Here is a 23,215-nt window from a genome sequence, read left to right on the forward strand (position 1 = left end):
TTTGGACCAGTGCAAGAAAATATGCAGTGGAGAATACGTTATAATAACGAGCTATATAAATTATATCGAAGTTCTGATATTGTTACTTTCATCAAATTAAGGAGGCTTGAATGGGCCGGATGGAAGGGAACAGAATACCAAAGAAGATCTTAGAAGGGAAAATACATGGTAAAAGACCAATTGGAAGACCCAAAAATAGATGTATAGATGCAGTAACGATCGATTCTCAGGTCTATCTCGGAACAACTGCCTGGAGGAGATTAGCACAGGACAGGGACTGTTGGAGGAAGAAAATTGAGGAGGCTAAGGCTCGACTTTGGGCTGTGATGCCATCGTAGTTGTAGTAGTAGATATTTACTACGTATTGAGCTTCGTGACTATATATGCTAGACTGTGACAGTACCTTCTTCTTTTCACTACAGTTTATTCCTTGTTGAGGATCTAAGCTTGCATCTGTTAAGACTTCAACCTTATACACACTTCAAGCAATATGGAAGTCTAATGTATTTTCAGTAAACAAATAAGAGAGATATATAAGCCTACAGAATGGTAGTAATATAACTGCAGATTTTAACAGTTCTTCTTGGATAGAGTAGGCTCTAAAAAAAGAAATTTTAATACCATATTAGTCCAAATGAAAAGCCTACTTTTCTAAATCATTTTCCTCTAAATGTTGACACTATTTTAATCTAAGAAGGTCTGTTCTCCGTAAGATTCTAAAGTTTTACTCTTATCACTAGAGAAACTGATAAGGATTGGTTTATTCTTTGCAGTTTTTACGTATAATGGATTTTTTTTTTGCAAGTTAAATAGAAAGATTTAAAACGTATCATTTCCTGCCATTAGGAAATCTGGCAACCCTACTGAAGTGACTAAGGGACGGAACTCAGCTGTTTACACAGAATGCGCTGTTGCCAAACTACGCAGACTTTCAGCCTAATTTTGTAATTAACTACGCAGTTAATTACGAAATGCATAATAGTCTTTTTGTTTAGTTTAATATATTATCCTATTCCTCCATTCAATATACACAGTTATATCACTTCCACGCTGTAAGTCCAATAACACAACCCCAATTTATTTAGACCCTATATAATTCACACGAAAGTTATGGTTAGGTACTGAAGTAAGATTTTCTATCTCACTTTCTTGATCTTGATTTCTGCAGATTACAAAACCAGAAGTAGGTAGGACTGTGTTGTAGGGAAAATATAACTACAATCCAAAAAGCCTATATGGGGCATAGAGATGCGAAATTTCTTAAATTCATTATGAAACTGAAGATCAAATGTTCTAATCAAGACCCGGTTAAGAGGACTTGACCGTGAACGCACGGAAAAAATAATAAATATGCTAATATTTAAATTGCAGATTCATAAAACTTGCAATCATAATTTGGCATAATTTTAGAGAGTTATAATGAATCATTTAAGATTACTTCACGGTGTGAACCAACTTTTATGTTCATAGTTTTTCTCTTTACTCAATATTATCACAGTCTACTACATACAGTCACGAAGCTTGAATTGTGACGGTGCTAGAAACAATAGACTGTGCCGGTACTATTTCGTATTGTCTATAATGAGGGATATTAGCGATCTTAGTGGTGAGCAACTATCTATGGATGCATATTTACTACGTATTGAGCTTCGTGACTGTATATACTAGACTGTGCTATTATTTTAAACTTAGGTGTACTAAAATATAATTTCTAGTTTAGTCTCTTTGGTATCTATATGGCCTACATTACGGAAAAAGATCGTATGTATACCTGAAATGTTAACCGGTAGAAAAAAATGTTGAAAATCATTTCTATGAGGATTAATATCACAAGCAGAACCATTTAGATAATTTTCTAAAAACTGAGAACATGGTACTTTCATAAAGTTCTCAAACCGTTATCTAATACAGCATGATTTGTCTAAAAACATGCACAGGTCTACCTTAATAAAGAGCTAGAAATTATGCTTTCAAGACAGTAACATGAAGTTGATAAATTAATTACGAAACTGAAAGTACGAAATATTCTATATTGAAGCCGGTTAACAAAACACGTTGTTGCAGAAGCCTATTCGACTAAGAATCTAGCTTGTTTATCTATGAATTGTAAACAAAGGTTGTGTCTAGTAAACAATGTAGGTCTGCCAGTAGCCTTGAAGCATAAATCAAATAGGCCCAATAAATTCTGTCAAATTGCGCGATACTTGGATACTTTTAACTTCCAACCTATAATCCAGAATATTTTCTCTTCTTGTCCTAAGGAAAGCACAGTTTTCGTAACCAACACACTGCCACAAATTACAGACTTTATCATAATAATACAGAGTTGTGGGATCAATTACGAAAATATTCCGAAATATTCTACCACTAAATCGTTAGACGAATAGAATTTTCCAGACATATTCTCCAGTAAGATTTGAAATTAGTGTCTTGATTTCTGTCGATTACAGTTACATTTAAATGCAGACCGGTAAAACATCTAACACAACTTCTATAGCGTCTAATGAACACTAGTACTTACAAGATTACCACAATGTAATTAGATGATTCACACGAAACTTAAAAGTTTTAGATTGTAACCCCTTTTGAAAGTCTGAGTAGTAACCGAAAATTTGCCAACACAAGCACAAACACAAAATAATTGCGCCATTTAGAACCGTAACCATATTTCTAGAAATTGTCAATTTACGCGAAAATAACAAGATTCGATATTTTAACTTCCAAACTGTTATCCAGAATATTTTCTCTCTTTTTTTTTTTTTAAGGAAAGCACAGATTTTCTAATGAACACATTGCCTCAAATTGCGCACTTTATCACAATAGAGAGTTGCAAGATCCATTACGAAAATAACAACACGAAAAATTCTACTACCAAGCCGTTAGCACGAAAAGGATGTCCACAAAAATACTTCTCCTATAATATTTTTGAACTTGATTTCTGTGGTTTAGAAAAGCGCAAATATAATTTAAATATTCATCGGTAAAATATCCAACATAACTTTATGGCGACCAATACACACTAGTAATTAGCAAATTACCACAATGTAATTAAATGATTCACACGAAACTTGGAAGTTTTAGGTTGTAACCCTTTTTGAAAGTCTGAGTAGTAACCGAAAATTTGCCAACACAAGCACAGATGCGTTAATAAACACAAAAGAATTGCGCCATTTAGAACCGTAACCATATTCCTAAGCAATTGTCAATTTACGCGAAAATAAGATTCGATATTTTAACTTCCAAACTGTTATCCAGAATATTTTCTCTTCTTTTTTTTAAGGAAAGCACAGATTTTCTAATGAACACATTGCCGCAAATTACGCACTTAATCACAATAATAGAGAATTGTGAGATCCATTACGAAAATAACAACACGAAATATTCACTAAGTCGTTAGCACGAAAAGAATGTCCACAAAAATACTTTTCCAGTAATATTTTTGAACTTTATTTCTGTGGTTTAGAAAAGAGCAAATATAATTTAAATGCTCACCGGTAAAATACCTAACATAGCTTTATAACGACTAGTAATTAGCAGGATTATCACAAGGTAATCAGATGATTCACACGAAACTTATAAGATTTAGGTTAGGGTCTGTAACTTTTTTAAAACTTAAAGTTGTAGCCCAATATTTGTTAACAAAAACACAGATTCGTTAATAAACACAAAAAAGTATTGCGCCATTTAACACCGTAATTTTAGTTAACTAAAAAACACGAAAAATTTTCGTTATGAAGACAAGCCGGTTAACACAAGACGTAATCTTCAAATGAAGGTTATTTAACGAAGACTTTTCAATTCCGCTTCTTGTTTACAAAACAAACCCACAAAAATACTTCTCCTGTAATATTTTTTAATTTGATTAGAAAAGCGTAAATATAATTTAAATATCCATCGGTAAAATATCCAACATAACTTTATGGCGACTAATATAGGCCTACACTAGTAATTAGCAGAATTACCACAATGTAATTAAATGATTCACACGAAACTTGTACGATTTAGGTTAGGGTCTGTAACTTTTTCAAAAACTTAAAGTTGTAGCCCAAAATATAACAAAAACACAAATTCGTTAATAAAGTATTGCGCCATTTAACACAGTAATTTTAGTTAACTAAAAAACACGAAAAATTTTCGTTACAAAGCCGGTTAACACAAGACGTAATCTTCAAATGAAGGTTATTTAACGAAAACTTTTCAATTCTGCTTCTTGTTTACAAAACAAACCCACACCAATACGGTTAAACGAGCGTTGAGCGACTTCCGCCGATTTTGGAATAGACATCGACGCACTTAGGTTAGTTCAGGCTTTTATTATCCCATCAAGATGAAGGCGAAAGCGATTGAGTGTGATTTTTTTGTTTTCTATGTTGGCAGTTCAAATGCGTCGGTGTCTATTCCAAAATCGGCGGAAGTCGCTCAACGCTCGTTTCACCCAAAAATACTTCTCCTGTAATATTTTTGAACTTGATTTCCGTGGTTTAGAAAAGCGCAAATATAATTTAAATATTCATCGGTAAAATATCCAACATAACTTTATGGCGACTAATACACACTAGCAATTAACAGCATTACCACAATGTGATTAAATGATTCACACGAAACTTGTAAGAGTTAGGTTAGGGCCTGTAACTTATTCAAAAACTTAAAGTTGTAGCCCAAAATTTAACAAAAACACAGATTCGTTAATAAACACAAAAAACCATTGCGCCATTTAACACCGTAATTTTAGGTAACTAAAAAACACGAAAAATTTTCGTTACCAAGCCGGTTAACACAAGACGTAATCTTCAAATGAAGGTTATTTAACGAAGACTTTTCAATTCTGCTTCTTGTTTACAAAACAAACCCACAAAAATACTTCTCCTGTAATATTTTTTTAATTTGATTAGAAAAGCGCAAATATAATTTAAATATTCATCGGTAAAATATCCAACATAACTTTAAGGCGACTAATGAACACTAGCAATTAGCAACATTGCCACAATATACTTAAATGATTCACACGAAACTTAGAAGTTTTAGGTTAGGGCCTGTAACTTTTCAAAAACTTACAGTTGTAGCCCAAAATATAACAAAAACACAGATTCGCTAATAAAGTATTGCGCCATTTAACACCGTAATTTTAGTTAACTAAAAACACGAAAAATTTTCGTTATGAAGCCGGTGAACACAAGACGTAATCTTCAAATGAAGGTTATTTAACGAAGACTTTTCAATTCTGCTTCTTGTTTACAAAACAAACCCACATGAAACTTGCTTAATCCGTCACATGATCACAATATTCACAAATCCTTGGGAAAGATCACTTTAAAAAAATTGTAATACGCACCTAACCCCATCCTTTTCTTGAACTTCTTGAGAACTTTCATCTTGCTGCGGATAGGTGCAAGTAAATCGTCCACGCACTGACAACGGCCTCCAGCTGGGCCTGCAGCACCCGTCACCCCCATCAAAAAACCCCCAAAACAAGAGTCACACAACCGCTGGCTGCGTAGTCGGCGGATCCAGGTTGAGGCACAACGTGTCGGAGAGAGCTGAGGAAAAGCGCGTCCACTCGTGACTAGGGTGCTGCCGAGACTGGGTTCGCATCGCAGGCCGGGGCAGACAAAACACGGTGAACAGCTGCACCGCCACGAGTCGCCGACCAATCCGCGCACGCGTCGAGGGCCAGACCCCGCCTTCCGCCCCGCAGATGGCCAACGAAACAGCTGCAATGCCCTACAGTCCGCACCAAACAAAATCGAACCTCCGTGCGCTTTATTTTTGTTAACAATCTTGCAAAACATTAACACCGCCCGATACTGCAAAAGCGTGCCCTGGAAAAAAAACCTTCCACAAGAATACTAAACAAACGGAACAAGATGCGCTTCAATTAAATGTATTCCGCATCTATACTAATAATACCAGAACAATGGAAGGAGTCCATAATCGTACCTATTTTTAAGAAGGGGGACAAGACTAACTGTAGTAACTTTCGAGGAATATCACTTTTGTTGACGTCGTACAAAATTTTGTCGAATATCCTTTCGAGAAGATTAACTCCATATGTAGATGAAATTATTGGGGATCATCAGTGTGGTTTCAGGCGTAATAGATCGACTATTGATCAGATTTTTTGTATTCGACAGATATTGGAGAAAAAATGGGATTGTAAGGGTACAGTACATCAGTTATTCATAGATTTAAAAAAGACGTATGACTCGGTTAAGAGAGAAGTTTTAAATAATATTCGTATTGAATTTAGTATTCCAAGATACTAGTTCGATTCATTAAAATGTGTCTTAGTGAAACTTACAGCAAAGTCCGTATAGGCCAGTTTCTATCTGATGCTTTTCCAATTCACTGCGGGCTAAAGCAGGGAGATGCACTATCACCTTTACTTTTTAACTTTGCTCTAGAATATGCCATTAGGAAAGTTCAGGATAACACAGAGGATTTGGAATTGAACGGGTTACATCAGCTTCTTGTCTATGCGATGACGTGAATATGTTAGGAGAAAATCCACAAACGATTAGGGAAAACGCGGAAATTCTGATTGAAGCAAGTAAAGAGATAGGGTTGGAAGTAAATCCCGAAAAGACTAAGTATATGATAATATCTCGTGATCAGAATATTGTACGAAATGGACCTATAAAAGTTGCAGATTTATCCTTCGAAGAGGTGGAAAAATTCAAATATCTTGGAGGAACAGTAACAAATATAAATGACACTCGGGAGGAAATTAAACGCAGAAAAAATATGGGAAATACCTGTTATTATTCGGTTGAGAAGCTTTTGTCATCTAGTCTGCTGTCAAAAAATCTGAAAGTTAGAATTTATAAAACAGTTATATTACAAGTTGTTCTGTATGGTTGTGAAACTTGGACTCTCACTTTGAGAGAGGAACAGAGATTAAGGGTCTTTGAGAATAAGGTGCTTAGGAAAATATTTGGGGCTAAGAGGGATGAAGTTACAGGAGAATGGAGAAAGTTACACAACGCAGAACTGCACGCATTGTATTCTTCACCTGACATAATTAGGAACATTAAATCCAGACGTTTGAGATGGGCAGGGCATGTAGCACGTATGGGCGAATCCAGAAATGCATATAGAGTATTAGTTGGGATGCCGGAGGGAAAAAGACCTTTAGGGAGGCATAGACATAGATGGGAAGATAATATTGAAATGGATTTGAGGGAGGTGGGATATGATGATAGAGAATGGATTAATCTTGCTCAGGATAGGGACCAATGGCGGACTTATATGAGGGCGACAATGAACCTCCGGGTTCCTGAAAAGCCAGTAAGTATTAGTATGTCTGTCTGTCTGGATGTTTGTTACCTTTTCACGCGATAATGGCTGAACCGATTTATATGAAAATTGGAATATAAATTAAGTTCGTTGAACTTAGATTTTAGGCTATATGACATTCAAAATACTTTATAAGGGTTATAAGGGGGCTTGAATTAAATAAATGGAAATATCTCCCTTATTATTGATTTTCGTGAAAACTATTACATAACACAAGTTTATTTAAAAATGATTTCCGATAAGTTTTATTCTAAGCAAAATTTTGATAGGACTGATATTTAATGAGATAATTGAGTTTTAAAATTAAAATAACGATACCAACTATTGGCCTGTAATGAAATGGAAACAAATGACTTCATCTAGGCCTATTAGGGGCTTGGACAACAACAATCGAAAGCTATTAAACATAGCCTACAGAGAATGTTTCTGTGTTTGTATGAAGTAATATCGAAAGATAATTAACCATTTGTATAATTAATTATTATTTCACCATTGGAAAGTGTAGTTTCTCTAAATGGACATAATGCTATAGCAAGTAATATAAAGTATACACATTAAAACTAAATGATATGTCAATCTTCATTAAACTATGGTTGCATGTAATAACAATTAAGAAACATGTTAAAGGAATTGTCACTGCACCAAATGAGTGGTCTCTGGACCAAAATGATAGCATTTTAATTCTTTTTAATACAATTTAAATTAACTAACATACTAAACGTTTCATCCTTCTATCAAACACGAATGTTCCCTGGATCAAATGTCCTACTTTAATCATGTAATTACTTTATATTTTTATTTCTAATGGGTGCAGCGGAGCGCACGGGTACGGCTAGTAATTAATAAGTCTATAACTTTTCGCGTTTTAAAAATACATACATACATTCATTCATTCATAGTGTTCTGCTCAAGGGCAGGTCTTTCGCTGCAAACCCTGCTTTTTTCAATCTTCCCTATTTTCTGCTTTCCTCTTAGTCTCCGCATATGATCCTTATATCTTAAAGTCGTCTATCATCTGATATCTTCTTCTTTTATTTTATTTTATTGGGATATTTTACGACGCTTTATCAACGTCTAAGGTTATTTAGCGTCAGAATGAGATGAAGGTGATAATGCCGGTGGAATGAGTCTGGGGTCCAACACCGAAAGTTACCCAGCATTTGCTCATACAGGGTTGAGGGAAAACCCCGGAAAAAAACATCAACCAGGTAATATCTTCTTCTGCTCCGAACTCTTCTCCCATTCACCATTCCTTCCAGTTCATCCTTCAGTAGGCAGTTTCTTCTCAGCCAGTGACCCAACCATAAAAAACATATAGGCCTACACATAAATATATAATATTTATTTCGTAACCTACTTATCTACCCGGAGGGAAAAAGATCTTTGGGGAGGCCGAGACATAGATATGAGGATAATATTAAAATGGATTTGAGGGAGATGGGATATGATGATAAAGACTGGATTGATCTTGCATAGGATAGGGGGCGATGGCGGGCTTATGTGAGGGCGACAATGAACCTGTGGGTTCCTTAAAAGCCATTTGTAAGTAAGTAACCTACTTATCTACTTAATAATTCCTTCAGCATCTGATTTTTGAATAAAAACAAACCACCACCATAATGCGATGGTGTTTGGATAAAGAGAGATAAGTAAAATAATGACCAAGTTAAATGAAAATTGAATATCGGACCCTTATTGCAAATAATTTTCCACACAAAACCCATCAATTGCTAGTATTATTTTGATTTTTGCACACCCATTTGTAGAATTTAACTTGTGTATTCCATTGGGGAACAAAACTCCATTTGCACAAAAAAAAGACTTAGCCCTCTTTGCGTGAACACCATCGAATTATCCATCATAATAGGCTAATTATTATTATTATTATTATTATTATTATTATTATTATTATTATTATCATCATCATCATCATGAGAATAAAAAAATAAAGATAAAAGTAAACGTATCCCTTATACATGCCTGGGAAGCACGGAGATAGAGTTCCACGACTTCTTGACTTCGGCAGGCCTAACAGAATAAGGAGGTTTAGACGGCACCACGCTCCGATCGCCTTTTACCCCCACGAAAGACCCGGCACTCAAATTGATAGGAAGCTGAATGAACCTCGGAGCCGTTCTAGAAGTTTTGGCAACGATAAAATCCCAGCACCACCAGGAATCGAACGCAGGATCTTCCAGTTCGTAGCAAGTTAGTAACTGAGTACCCGGCGGAAAAAATTTAAATTAACTTAGGTGCTAATATTTGCGGAGGATCTGGTAATTCTAGCAAAATCAGAAGATGACGTGCAAAGGGGCATTTACATAGGTTTATTTATTAATTCATTTTTAATAACTAATAGATACCTAACTAGTCACAAATTAGAGCCATCAATAGATAAAAATAAACCTTAAAGTTTCCATCGGAAAATGTCAAGAAAGTTAAAAAAGTGTTATAAAAGGAGACTTATTGAAAAATGACATAAGTTAGTAAGACCAGCGTTTCAAATAGGCTAATTAGAATGCGTCATACCATACGGCTATTATAAAGATTAAATTTAAAGTTGTACCCTACATCTGCATAAGTTTCAAAGCATTTGTGGTACCTTAAAAAGAACCTTAAGAAATGTCAGTAAATATAAAATGCTCAAAATTTATAAACAAATGTTGTACTTCTTTAATCTATACTAATAATAAATCTGTAGCCGAAATTTTTCTGGTAATTTTCGATTTTCCAAAAATAATTGGTCCTAACATATATAATCAACCACCCTGAAGCCGAAAATCGCATTTTTGAAATTTTTGTTTGTATGTCTGTCTGTATGTTTGTTACCTTTTCACGCGATAATGGCTGAACCGATTTATATGAAAATTGGAATATAAATTAAGTTCGTTGTAACTTAGATTTTAGGCTATATGGCATTCAAGATACTTTATTTAAAAGGGGAGTTATAAGGGGGCCTGAATTAAATAAATCGAAATATCTCGCTTATTATTGATTTTCGTGAAAAATGTTAGATAACAAAAGTTTCTTTAAAAATGATTTCCGATAAGTTTTATTCTTTACAAAATTTTGATAAGACTGATATTTAATGAGATAAATGAGTTTTAAAATTAAAATAACGCCATCTAAGATGGTGCAATGAATTAAGAACAAATGACTTCGTCTATAAGGGCCTTGAACAACAACAATCGAAACAGGGGCCTTGGACATCAAAAATCGAAACCTATTAAACATAGCCTACAGAGAATGTTTCTGCATTTGTATGAAGTAATATCAGAAGCTAAAATAACCGATTTGTATAATTAATTATTATTATTTCACCATTGGAAAGTGTAGTTTCTCTAGATGGACATAATACTATAATGTTATTACAGTAACGTCTGAGTAAATCGAGGACAGGTAAGATTAAAATAGCTTCTTATGCACAAAAAATTTGATAGGCTACTTTGTACATTCGTTTTCTGCATTTCTTAGAATAATATTTATGTACACTCATTTTAATCTCAGAGAATTAACGAACAACGAGAATGTACTGATTTAGTATGCAGTAATAGTACGTTAGCTTAGTAATCCATTATTTTATAATTCAAATTTTAACTATGCTCAATTGAATCGTGTTAAAATACATAAAATATATATGCAATAAATGCAATGCAAAAAAAATTGGGTAATGAGCGAAGCAGATTATCTTGCGCTGTTGTAAAAGTTGTTCCCTGGATCAAACGTACTATTTTAATTATGTAATTATTTTATATTTATTTCTAACAGGTGCAGCGGAGCGCACGGGTACGGCTAGTTTACAAATAAAACAATTATGTAAACCGCAAATAAACACATTGGACAGTTTTTGGGCTCATGTTCGATGCCCGTGGCACGATCCCACGAGAAACTTTAAATCAACTTAACAATTTAAAATTTCTGATGCAACGATTGATGCCATAGGATCTCATGTGTTAAAATCATCCTCAACTATAATTAGTAATCATTTTTACCCAACAAACTTTTATTTAAGTGATTTCCTATGTTTTCGTATCATTTATCTTAATGTTTTCTTTTTCCTTTCAAATAGTCACACAATTGGTTTTAATGATTATTCTTTATGAATTGATCAGTAGGCCAATCTATTCCAACCTTTATTTAGGGCGGCGTTTTAATTAAATAATATATTGTCATGTCCTTAGAGACCAAGTTATCAATGTAGGTATCATAAAAAAGGCATATAAATCAAAACAATAAAATGTAAATTTACTTTACATTTAATTGAAACCAACGTACAAAACGTACGAATACAGGAAAAAAACACAGCAGCCATCAGAATAATGCACTTCAAACCAGAAGGATTTGGAAATGATGAACATTTATGAAGAAAATTTGAGGTATAATGATGATGATGATGATGATAATGAACAAATAAATGCATAATGACTGAAGAATGCAAGAGACAAAATGAATCGAAAGAGAAAGGAGATCGGGTCGATCCGGAATTATGGATTTGAAGCCGAAACCTATTGAGAAAACTAGAACATGAAAGGGAGAACTAGTAAAACTCGCAAAACAATATAAGTCGATATGAACCTCCCGGAATTGCGAAAGCGTGTAGCCCGAAACCTCCCACGTACAAGTGGGTGTGGGGACGGGGAAAATACGTTGACGTTTCTACATCGAATTTCCTCTATTCTTCTAGAAAGTCTTCTACACACAAAAAGAAGCCACTTTTTTACGTTATCCTTCTCCATCATCATCATCATCATCATCATCATCATCATCATCATCATCATCATCATCATCATCATCATCATCGTCAGTCGGCTAAGGCGCTTGCCTGCCAATCCGGAGTTACGTTCGGGCGCGGGTTCCATTCCCGCTTGGGCTGATTATCTGGTTAGGTTTTTTCCGAGGTTTTCCCCAACCATAGGGCAAAAGTCAGGTAGTCTATGGCGAATCCTCGGCCTCATCTCGCCAAATATCATATCGCTATCACCAATTCTATCGACGCTAAATAACCTCGTAGTTGATACAGCGTCGTTAATTAACCAAGTAAAGTAATCATCATCATCATCATCATGGTGAAGTTATTAAAGTAATGCAGCAGATGACGTTCCCTTCATTCTACGAGTGCTGCAAAATGCTTAATGTAATATGGAAATAAAATAAACAAAGTTCAGCGTCATATTGCAGTATGAGCTGCAAGAGCAGCGGCTACACTTAACTCATTGTCAAGCCACGGACGGATGTCGTGTTCACCAGGTTTTCCTCTTTTCGCATTCCCTCCACCTTCCTCTTTTTCTAGTTTTCTTTCTCCTACCATTTCTTCTCTATTTAATTAACCTTTCTTTATTCTAAATTTCACCTAAATTACTATTTCTAATTACTCTTTTACAACATTTTCTACTCATATTAATAAAAATTAAACTGATGATACGTAGCCTACGTAGGCACAAGTTGTTTCAGAAATAACTACAGATGTTTTAGAAATGTAGTTGGAATTAGGCAAATACTTTAAGTAAGGTAACATAGTGTGCCAAATGATGTTCACATAGACGACATAGGGATAAACAGCTCTCTTTGTTTAGATATATCCAAAGGTTGTCAGATGATGTTCACTTAGATACATAGCCTACGGGATAAATAACTCCCCTGGTTTGGATATGCCCAAAGGTTGTCAGATGATGTTCACTTATGCAAATCAAGATTTCAGGTATAACTCCCTGTAAAGTTGATTTGAATAATTTCGAGGGAAAAATTGTTCCGGAGCCGGGTATCGATCCCGGGACCTTTGGTTTAACGTACCAACGCTCTACCACTGAGCTACTCGGGAACTCTAACCGACTCCGATCCAATTTTTTCCCTCTATATCCACAGACCTCAAAGTGGGCTGACAACCGTCAAGCAACCAACTTCGAGTGCACACTAACTCCGTGTGACTTAAATTGTGGTTTTCTGTTAACGAACAGTGAATTATTCGATGTTCACTTAGTTACATACGGGATAAATAACTCCCATGGTTTGGATATGTCCAAAGGTTGTCAGATGGTGTTCACTTAGATACATACGGGATAAATAACTCCCCTGGTTTGGATATGTCCAAAGGTTGTCAGATGATGTTCACTTAGATACATACGGGATAAATAACTCCCCTGATTTGGATATGTCCAAAGGTTGTCAGATGGTGTTCACTTAGATACATACGGGATAAATAACTCCCCTGGTCTAGATATGGCCAAAAGTTGTCAGATGGTGTTCACTTAGATACATACGGGATAAATAACTCCCCTGGTTTGGATTTGTCCGAAGGTTGTCAGATGGTGTTCACTTAGATACATACGGGATAAATAACTCCCCTGGTTTGGATATGTCCAAAGGTTGTCAGATGATGTTCACTTAGATACATACGGGATAAATAACTCCCCTGGTTTGGATTTGTCCAAAGGTTGTCAGATGCGTTCACTTAGATACATACGGGATAAATAACTCCCCTGGTTTGGATATGTCCAAAGGTTGTCAGATGATGTTCACTTAGATACATACGGGATAAATAACTCCCCTGGTTTGGATATGTCCAAAGGTTGTCAGATGGTGTTCACTTAGATACATACGGGGCAAATAACTCCCCTGGTTTGGATATGTCCAAAGGTTGTCAGATGGTGTTCACTTAGATACATACGGGACAAATAACTCCCCTGGTTTGGATATGTCCATAGGTTGTCAGATAATCTTCACTTAGATGACATACGCGACAAACAGCTCTTCTGGTTTGGATATGTCCAAAGGTTATTATTATTTAGTAGGTTATTTTACGACGCTTTATCAACATCTCAGGTTATTTAGCGTCTGAATGAGATGGAGGTGATAATGCCGGTGAAATGAGTCCGGGGTCAGCACCGAAAGTTACCCAGCATTTGCTCATATTGGGTTGAGGGAAAACCCCCGAAAAACCTGAATCAGGTAACTTGCCCTGACCGGAAATCGAACCCGGGCCACCTGGTTTCGCGGCCAGACGCGCTGACCGTTACTCCACAGATGTGGACCCAAAGGTTATCAGATGATGTTCACTTAGATAACATAGGGATAAACAGCTCTCCTGGTTTGGATATGTCCAAAGGTTATCAGATGATGTTCACTTAGATGACATACGGGATAAACAGCTCTCCTGGTTTGGATATGTCCAAAGGTTAACAGATGATGTTCACTTAGATGACATACGGGATAAACAGCTCTCCTGGTTTGGATATGTCCAAAGGTTAACAGATTATGTTCACTTAGATGACATACGGGATAAACAGCTCTCCTGGTTTGGATATGTCCAAAGGTTATCAGATGATGTTCACTTAGATAACATACGGGATAAACAGCTCTCCTGGTTTGGATATGTCCAAAGGTTAACAGATGATGTTCACTTAGATGACATACGGGATAAACAGCTCTCCTGGTTTGGATATGTCCAAAGGTTATCAGATGATGTTCACTTAGATAACATACGGGATAAACAGCTCTCCTGGTTTGGATATGTCCAAAGGTTAACAGATGACATTCACTTAGATGACATACGGGATAAACAGCTCTCCTGGTTTGGATATGTCCAAAGGTTATCAGATGACGTTCACTTAGATGACATACGGGATAAACAGCTCTCCTGATTTGGATATGTCCAAAGGTTAACAGATGATGTTCACTTAGATGACATAGGGATAAACAGCTCTCCTGGTTTGGATATGTCCAAAGGTTAACAGATGATGTTCACTTAGATAACATACGGGATAAACAGCTCTCCTGGTTTGGATATGTCCAAAGGTTAACAGATGACATTCACTTAGATGACATACGGGATAAACAGCTCTCCTGGTTTGGATATGTCCAAAGGTTAACAGATGATGTTCACTTAGATGACATACGGGATAAACAGCTCTCCTGGTTTGGATATGTCCAAAGGTTATCAGATGATGTTCACTTACTTAACATACGGGATAAACAGCTCTCCTGGTTTGGATATGTCCAAAGGTTAACAGATGATGTTCACTTAGATAACATACGGGATAAACAGCTCTCCTGGTTTAGATATGGCCAAAGGTTAACAGATGATGTTCACTTAGATGACATACGGGATAAACAGCTCTTCTGGTTTGGAAATTATTTGCACTAATTTTCATTCAACTCCAAACTCATTTTTATGAGCTCTCCATTTACCTAAAGAACACAGAAATGATTCTTTATTAGATTTCCTATCGATATGGACAAAAATCACGATCCTACTCGCAATAGTTACCGAATAAGAAGGTGTTAAACATTTCGGAAAATAAATTTTTTCTCAGAAAATTATGAACTTCCCACCAATAGGGTCTATTACGTTTTTTTTTGTTACATATGGCATGAGATATTCGGTCTGAAAATCTGTAGGGTTATTTCACTTCCACCCTGTATAGGGCTATTTAAGCCGTCACTACTTCGTGTCCCACATTGCAAATGCGTAAATTACGAACACCATTATTTAAACTCATCACCTGCAAATACTTTCTGAAATAGCCACGTCCAGTTACTGGCCTAATTAGATAGCTAGATCGTATGAAACGATTCTGTTTGAAACGCAGGTGAGAGGACGTCAGTCTTCTGAAAATGAGTGGGCTTGACCTACTTGCCTGCACCATTGTTCCAATGACGGTTGTTTCAGATCAACAAACACTCGACAATACTCTCAGATATTATCTGCGGACAGAGATACAATCGCGGCCGTAGGCTTCCTAGATGTGTCGCCGCTTTAACGTAACGTGTCAATTTTGCAAGCGACTATCCCGACTCTTCACGGCTCTTTTCTCCGTAGCTTAGAAAAGTTTGTTTGACGTTTACCCCCTTTCTCGTGACCCATGGTGTACAGACGAAGCAGCCCAAAGCATCCTTGTTCTCTAGAATATTTATTAAACAGAATCCGATGCCTGACATATGTTCCACCACGCTTGAGAGCGCTTGAAAGCGATGTATAGATTCAATCAACGTGAACCGCTTCCACAAGGCAAGGGAACAGCAAATCTGTACCTGCAATAGAGATCTGCTTGTACTAAAATGTGTAAATTGCAACACTCGAATTTTCCGACACGAAACACTTACACAGAGAGCTGTGGGCTGGAGGGATTGTTAGTACAGTGAAACCCGTTCAAGACGGAAGTGACATGGTCCTAATTTTTTTTCCGTCGTGGACAGGTTTCCGCTTTATTCAGGTGTGAAGTTAAAATGGAATATTTTATAATTTGTATAAATGAAAAACAAAATGGCATGCCGCAAATTGTAGGAAGTACAAAATATTCCGTTTAACACTACAGTATATGATTATGTCTCGTGATCAGAATATTGTACGAAATGGAAATATAAAAATTGGAGATTTATCCTTCGAAGAGATGGAAAAATTCAAATATCTTGGAGCAACAGTAACAAATATAAATGACACTCGGGAGGAAATTAAACGCAGAATAAATATGGGAAATGCGTGTTATTATTCGGTTGAGAAGCTCTTATCATCCAGTCTGCTGTCCAAAAATCTGAAAGTTAGAATTTATAAAACAGTTATATTACCGGTTCTTCTGAATGTTTGTGAAACTTGGACTCTCACTCTGAGAGAGGAACATAGGTTCAGGGTGTTTGAGAATAAGGTGCTTAGGAAAATATTTGGGGCTAAGCGGGATGAAGTTACAGGAGAATGGAGAAAGTTACACAACACAGAACTGCACGCATTGTATTCTTCACCTGACATAATTAGGGACATTAAATCCAGACGTTTGAGATGGGCAGGGCATGTAGCACGTATGCGCGAATCCAGAAATGCATATAGAGTGTTAGTTGGGAGACCGGAGGGAAAAAGACCTTTAGGGAGGCCAAGACGTAGATGGGAGGATAATATTAAAATGGATTTGAGGGAGGTGGGGTATGATGATAGAGACTGGAATAATCTTGCACAGGATAGGGACCGCTGGTGGGCTATGTGAGGGCGGCAATGAACCTTCGGGTTCCTTAAAAGCCATTTGTAAGTAAGTAAGTAACACTACAGACATTAAATCAGCTTCATGTCGCTTATTTAATTGGTGAATGATCTTGATGAAAATCTCATTTCCTGTATACTGTAAATTGTATCTCACTCACTCATTAAATACTATAAAGTTTATTAATTACACTAAATTTAATACCTAACATTACACTATAATACTGTACTGTATATCACTGCACATTATTTAATTGGACTAGAAGCCATCCATTACAAGCCTTGAATTCTGGATTATCTAATTTCTTTGCCAGTTCAAGGGTTTGCTTTGCAGAATAGGTTCAGAAATTGGCATAAATCTTTGAAAGGGCAAGAAGAATCCACTCCCACAACAGTTCATTTATTTCTATGTAACCAGTTGTTTTCTGTTTCCTTTTTATGCCACCATTATTGACAGCAGGCCACTCACTCATGATACGGCCTTTTTTTAAGTGTTACACCCGAGTTTTCCAATCCTAAATTTCAAAATTATTTTCCATACGCTTCGTTTCTCATTTTCCTCCATAACTTTTACTTCATCACTTAATAATAGTGCAACATTTTTACGAAACTTCTTTTTTTTATCACGAAATCACTAATACACTTGCGTTCTACCCAGCTACGACAGTATACAGGGGTGAAACATTGAACATTTTTGAAGGGACTCGTTTGTCTAATGAATAGGCTAATAAAATTTATGACCACCAGGCCAACACACCCTCGCACCCTCAACAATTTTGCAAAGAAAACTTATTTTTATTATAGATTTATTTTATTAATTTGTCCTACAGAATAATATCTGTGATATTGACAATTAATATTTGAGGAGAAAAATTCGCTCCGGCGCCGGGGATCGAACCCGGGTCCTTGGTTCTACGTACCAAGCGCTCTGACCACTGAGCTACGCCGAATTCAATCCACAGTACCGGACCGAATCCTCCTCCTTCAATGTTTCCCTTTGGGGCCTGACTCCAAGTTAGGCATATATGTTGACGTATATGTCCAGTGTCAACTGCCATTATACAGGGACATCATTTTATTTTTACTTCACTTTTTATTGTACCTGAGTTTTTTAATGTACTTCACTCCCACCCCTTCTACTAATGAAGTTTCAACTGTTTTCCAGACAGAATCAAGACCGCTTATAGTAAACAGCACTGAGTTACTTTATATAGTACGTTCCAGAAATATGTTCGCGTTTTCCAGTGACGAAAGAGCTTTTAATATTGAATCATATTTTCGCACAGGTACTATCCGTTTGCCTACGTCGCATCCCGATTTCCCCCACCTGCTTCTGCACGGCCCTCTGTAAAAGCAGGGCTGTCTTAGCTCTTTTCTGAAAACATTAATTTCTGTTAGGAATTGGACGTTTACGTAATATTATACAACTGTTTAAAATAACCTAAATAAAAGGGCCTCGTTAAGTAATTAACTGTCACGTGATTTCCCTCCTTTCTACGATCCTGCGGAATAACCACTTGGTCGGATAGTAGATAACATGTCTGAGTAATTTTATCTATGCGGGTCGGGCAGAAGTGAAGATTGAATTTACATTACATAAGTACTCTTTTTTAGAGTAGATACAGAATTATTTCAACATGAGTTACTAGTATGAAAGACGAAACTGGTAATTGGAATTAGATGCAATAGTCTATAGTGCGATAATATGCACAAAAGAACTGAAGCCTGTAAGCTATCGAAATGAATGGCTACCATCTTCAAAAATGTGTTTAAATATCCATATTATGATTATTTTTCAATTGAACTTCATTATTCTCTATATTGTACGCTAATGTGCTGTAGACAGTATAATATACACTGCATAATGAATACGTTCGCTTGGATAGCTCAGTTCGTGAGTAAAAACTCTTATTCTTAATACAGTACTGCATTTTGGTTAAATGAAAATCCTAATGAAAATTATCCAACTCAAAATCGCGATATTTCCTAGTTTACGTAAATGGATGAAGTACTTTTCTTCCCTCCTATACCTAGTAAAGTGATTTGTTTGTGTTTTACGCCAGTATCATCGAACTCCAGTCGTGGAAGGAGGTAGCGAACGGGTTTTCCGGTTCTCTAAAGGTATAGCCAGGTTAATATTAAAAATGTTAGTAAAAATAAAATGATGTCCCTGTACTAGGAGCGCACTTAGATGAGTGACTTGTTGGCCGGGGATTCCGCAGTTACGTGCACAGTAATCTGTACAGACATATTAATTGTCAATGTCACAGATATTATTCTGTAGGACAAATTAATAAAATAAATCTATAATATTCTCATAGCTGCAGTGCAAATGTCTGTACAGATTACTGTGCACGTAACTGCGGAATCCCGGCCAAACAAGTCACTCAGCTGAGTGCGCTCCTAGTATAATGGCAGTTGACACTGGACATATACGTCAACATATATGCCTAACTTGGAGTCAGGCCACAAAGGGAAACATTGAAGGAGGAGGATTCGATCCGGTGCTGTGGATTGAATTCGGCGTAGCTCAGTGGTCAGAGCGCTTGGTACGTAGAACCAAGGACCCGGGTTCGATCCGGGGCGCCGGAGCGAATTTTTCTCCTCAATATTAAACTTATTTTTGTTTTAATGACCTATATATTTCGTACATTCCTTGAAAGCACATATTGTTTCAAATAGTTTACATTAAAGTAGTGTGTCCAAAATATTATTTCCGTTTTGAACAGTAACAGACAGTTTCCGTTTCCACGTTGGACAATTTCCGTTTTATTCAGAAAAAATTACACATAATACATACGAATTTCGCCGGGACCAATAAATTGTTTCCAAATAGACAGGATTCCGGATTATTCAGGTTCCGATTTGAACAGGTTTCAGTGTACTATACAGGGTGAATCGTATGTAATGTCATTAATTTGTATTTCTGTATGCAATAGTTTCTTAATGTAAGTAAATAAATTGTTCTTGTTGAAAAACTGGGAGGGGGCATATAAGCAACGGATACCTTACATTCGAAACCTCATCCTGAGAGAAGTATTCACTGATAAAAGTTGCGACAGATCTCCTATGTACTGATTTTTTTCACTCCTTACACAACACCACACAGACGCGTGGTTGGACTGTGGTCATCATGAGGTAACTGGGCCTCAGCTCAAGACGAGACGGGAATTTCAACCAGCGACCATCGCATCAACGGCACGTTAAAGCTGCGCTACTTGACTTTAATACGAAACTAAATTATTTAGCAACGTAGCCAGAAGATTGAACATAAGCAGTCTTTAAGCAGATTAGTGCCCATTTTGTACTGAATAATGTAGGCGGTACTACAGCAAGATCTGAAACGCACGGGATCTTTAACTCCCCTTTGTTCGCGAGTACTGGAGTGTAAGCAGGAAGCCAGGATGCAGAGGGTGGAGCTGCAGGGATCGTTGAGCTCACATGACAACTTCACACAATTTTCATGGAAAAAGCGTTACACAACGAAACTGTACCCTCGAGGCTTGTGGATCGAAACCCGAACACAATTATGGAAGCGCGGCCTACTGTATGTGTTACAATCAAAACCCGAAGTTTCTAGGAAATTCTAGTTCTGACAAAACTCTTTAGGAAATTCTAGTTCTGACAAAACTCTTTAGGAAATTCTAGTTCTGACAAAACTCTTTAGGAAATTCTAGTTCTGACAAAACTCTTTAGGAAATTCTAGTTTTCACTTACGTAATTCAGTTACATCTAGAAATAACTATGGCTCTTTAGGAAATTCTAGATTTGACTAATATAATTAAGTTACATCTAGAAATAACTGATTGTTATTAGTAAAAACTCGTTGTAAAGATTTCAGAACGCAAAATATGTCAAAACCCGAGGAAATTCTAGTTTTCACTTATGTAATTCAGTTACATCTAGAAATAACTATGGTTCTTTAGGAAATTCTAGATTTGACTAATATAATTAAGTTACATCTAGAAATAACTGATTGTTATTAGTAAAAACTCGTTGTAAAGATTTCAGAACGCAAAATACGTCAAAACCCGAGGAAATTCTAGTTTTCACTTATGTAATTCAGTTACATCTAGAAATAACTATGATTCTTTAGGAAATTCTAGATTTGACTAATATAATTAAGTTACATCTAGAAATAACTGATTGTTATTAGTAAAAACTCGTTGTAAAGATTTCAGAACGCAAAATACGTCAAAACCCGAGGAAATTCTAGTTTTCACTTACGTAATTCAGTTACATCTAGAAATAACTATGGTTCTTTAGGAAATTCTAGATTTGACTAATATAATTAAGTTACATCTAGAAATAACTGATTGTTATTAGTAAAAACTCGTTGTAACGATTTCAGAATGCGAAATCCGTCAAAACCCGAGGAAATTCTAGTTTTCACTTATGTAATTCAGTTACATTTAGAAATAACTATGGCTCTTTAGAAAATTCTAGATTTGACTAATATAATTAAGTTACATCTAGAAATAACATTGTTATTAGCAAAAACTAGCTGTAACGATTTCAGAACGCGAAATCAGTCAAAACCCGAGGAAATTGACTTACGTAATTCAGTTACATCTAAAAAAAAGAATTTATTAAAAATACTTTAGGAAATTGGTACTTGCACATGAACATTATTATTACTATTGTCGTTGTTGTTGTTGTTGAAAGACAAAACATTTTTGTGCGAGATCGTGCGTATTTGCACTGTTAATTATTGTTCTTAAATATTTGCAAAAATTAAGTAAACTCTACAACTCCACTAAAGTTACTGCATTCGTGATGCAAGCAACATTAAGAAAGCCGTGAAAAAATCAACAAGATTCCAGACTCATCATAGACTGGGAGAAAAAAAAAACAGACGTAGTAAACACAAAAAACATTTTAAAGCAACAATGTTGAAGATAGATATTTTTGTTTTGCAAATTTGCCGTCATTGAACAGAAACCAAGATGGAGATTTCATTGCAACTAATTAGAAATTCCTCTTTCAGGTATGTAGGCTAATAAACGATCTTCGCACAAAATAATGTACGATACACGAGCGGTATGTTTTCTTTCAATTCTCGGAAATTAAAAAAGCTCAACTACGTTTCGCTTTTTCAAACTTTTCCTCGAACATGAAAACTTCAACATACCGCTCTTGTAACGCACATTACTATTATTACACAAACAATAATTATGTTATGGGATGCTTAAACATTATTATTTTTGTTGTTGAATTACATGTTGAAGACATGACTTTTTGGGAATTTGAAAAATTACACTAATTACCGGTACATTAATTTTTCAAATATTCCCTGCCCAAAAAAATCTCATTTCTGGACTAGCATAAGAAAATGATTCTACTGTGTAGAGAACGTCAATGAAATTCTTCCACTAGTTTATGAGAAAAACTGGTACTTATAGGCCTATCTAATTTTTTCAGTTCATATATTTTTACGAGATATTAAAAAATATATAGGCATATTATATTTTATTAAAATTGATATTATATCATCATATCATTGCCATTATATTATTGTTACCATAACATATATTCTGTAGGATCAAAAATTAATCTTTAAGTAGATTCTTCGCCCAACAGTGCACATTACGCTACTGTGGAATCCCGGCCACCAAATCATTAAATTGAGTCCGCTCCTTGTATAATGGCAGTTGACTTAATATATGTCAACATATATGTCGAACTTGGAGTTAGGCCACAAAGGGAAAAACACTAGAGGAGAGGGATTCGATCCGGTGCTGTGGATTAAATTTCGGCGTAGCCCAGTGGTTAGAGCACTTGGTATGTAGAACTACGGACCCGGGTTCGATCCCCGGCGCGGGAGCGAATTTTTCTCCTCTAATAATCAATAATCATAAATATGGGCAGCTTTTATAGTAGATTACCACTTCTTGGGTGGCTCAGTCGGTTAAGGCGCTTGCCTGCCGGCCTGAAGTTGCGCTCGGGCGGGGGTTCGAT

At 36.1% G+C, this 23,215-nt stretch overlaps 1 protein-coding gene across 3 annotated transcripts in view; it reads right to left on the reverse strand.

Moving 5' to 3' along the window:
• neur (E3 ubiquitin-protein ligase neur) overlaps positions 1-23,215 on the reverse strand; it is a 591,978-nt gene that overhangs the window by 205,598 nt on the left and 363,165 nt on the right. The window contains exon 1 of one of the 3 annotated variants that reach the window (XM_069813434.1): positions 5,333-5,761. The exons of the other annotated variants lie outside the window; for them this stretch is intronic. Within the exon in view, the coding sequence (XP_069669535.1) occupies positions 5,333-5,453 (121 nt within the window). The 5' untranslated portion in view covers positions 5,454-5,761. Of the gene's footprint in view, positions 1-5,332; positions 5,762-23,215 lie in introns of those variants that run through there. 3 annotated transcript variants of the gene reach the window in all.

Source organism: Periplaneta americana, chromosome 1, assembly GCF_040183065.1.
Source record: "Periplaneta americana isolate PAMFEO1 chromosome 1, P.americana_PAMFEO1_priV1, whole genome shotgun sequence".
Lineage (NCBI taxonomy): Eukaryota > Metazoa > Arthropoda > Insecta > Blattodea > Blattidae > Periplaneta > Periplaneta americana.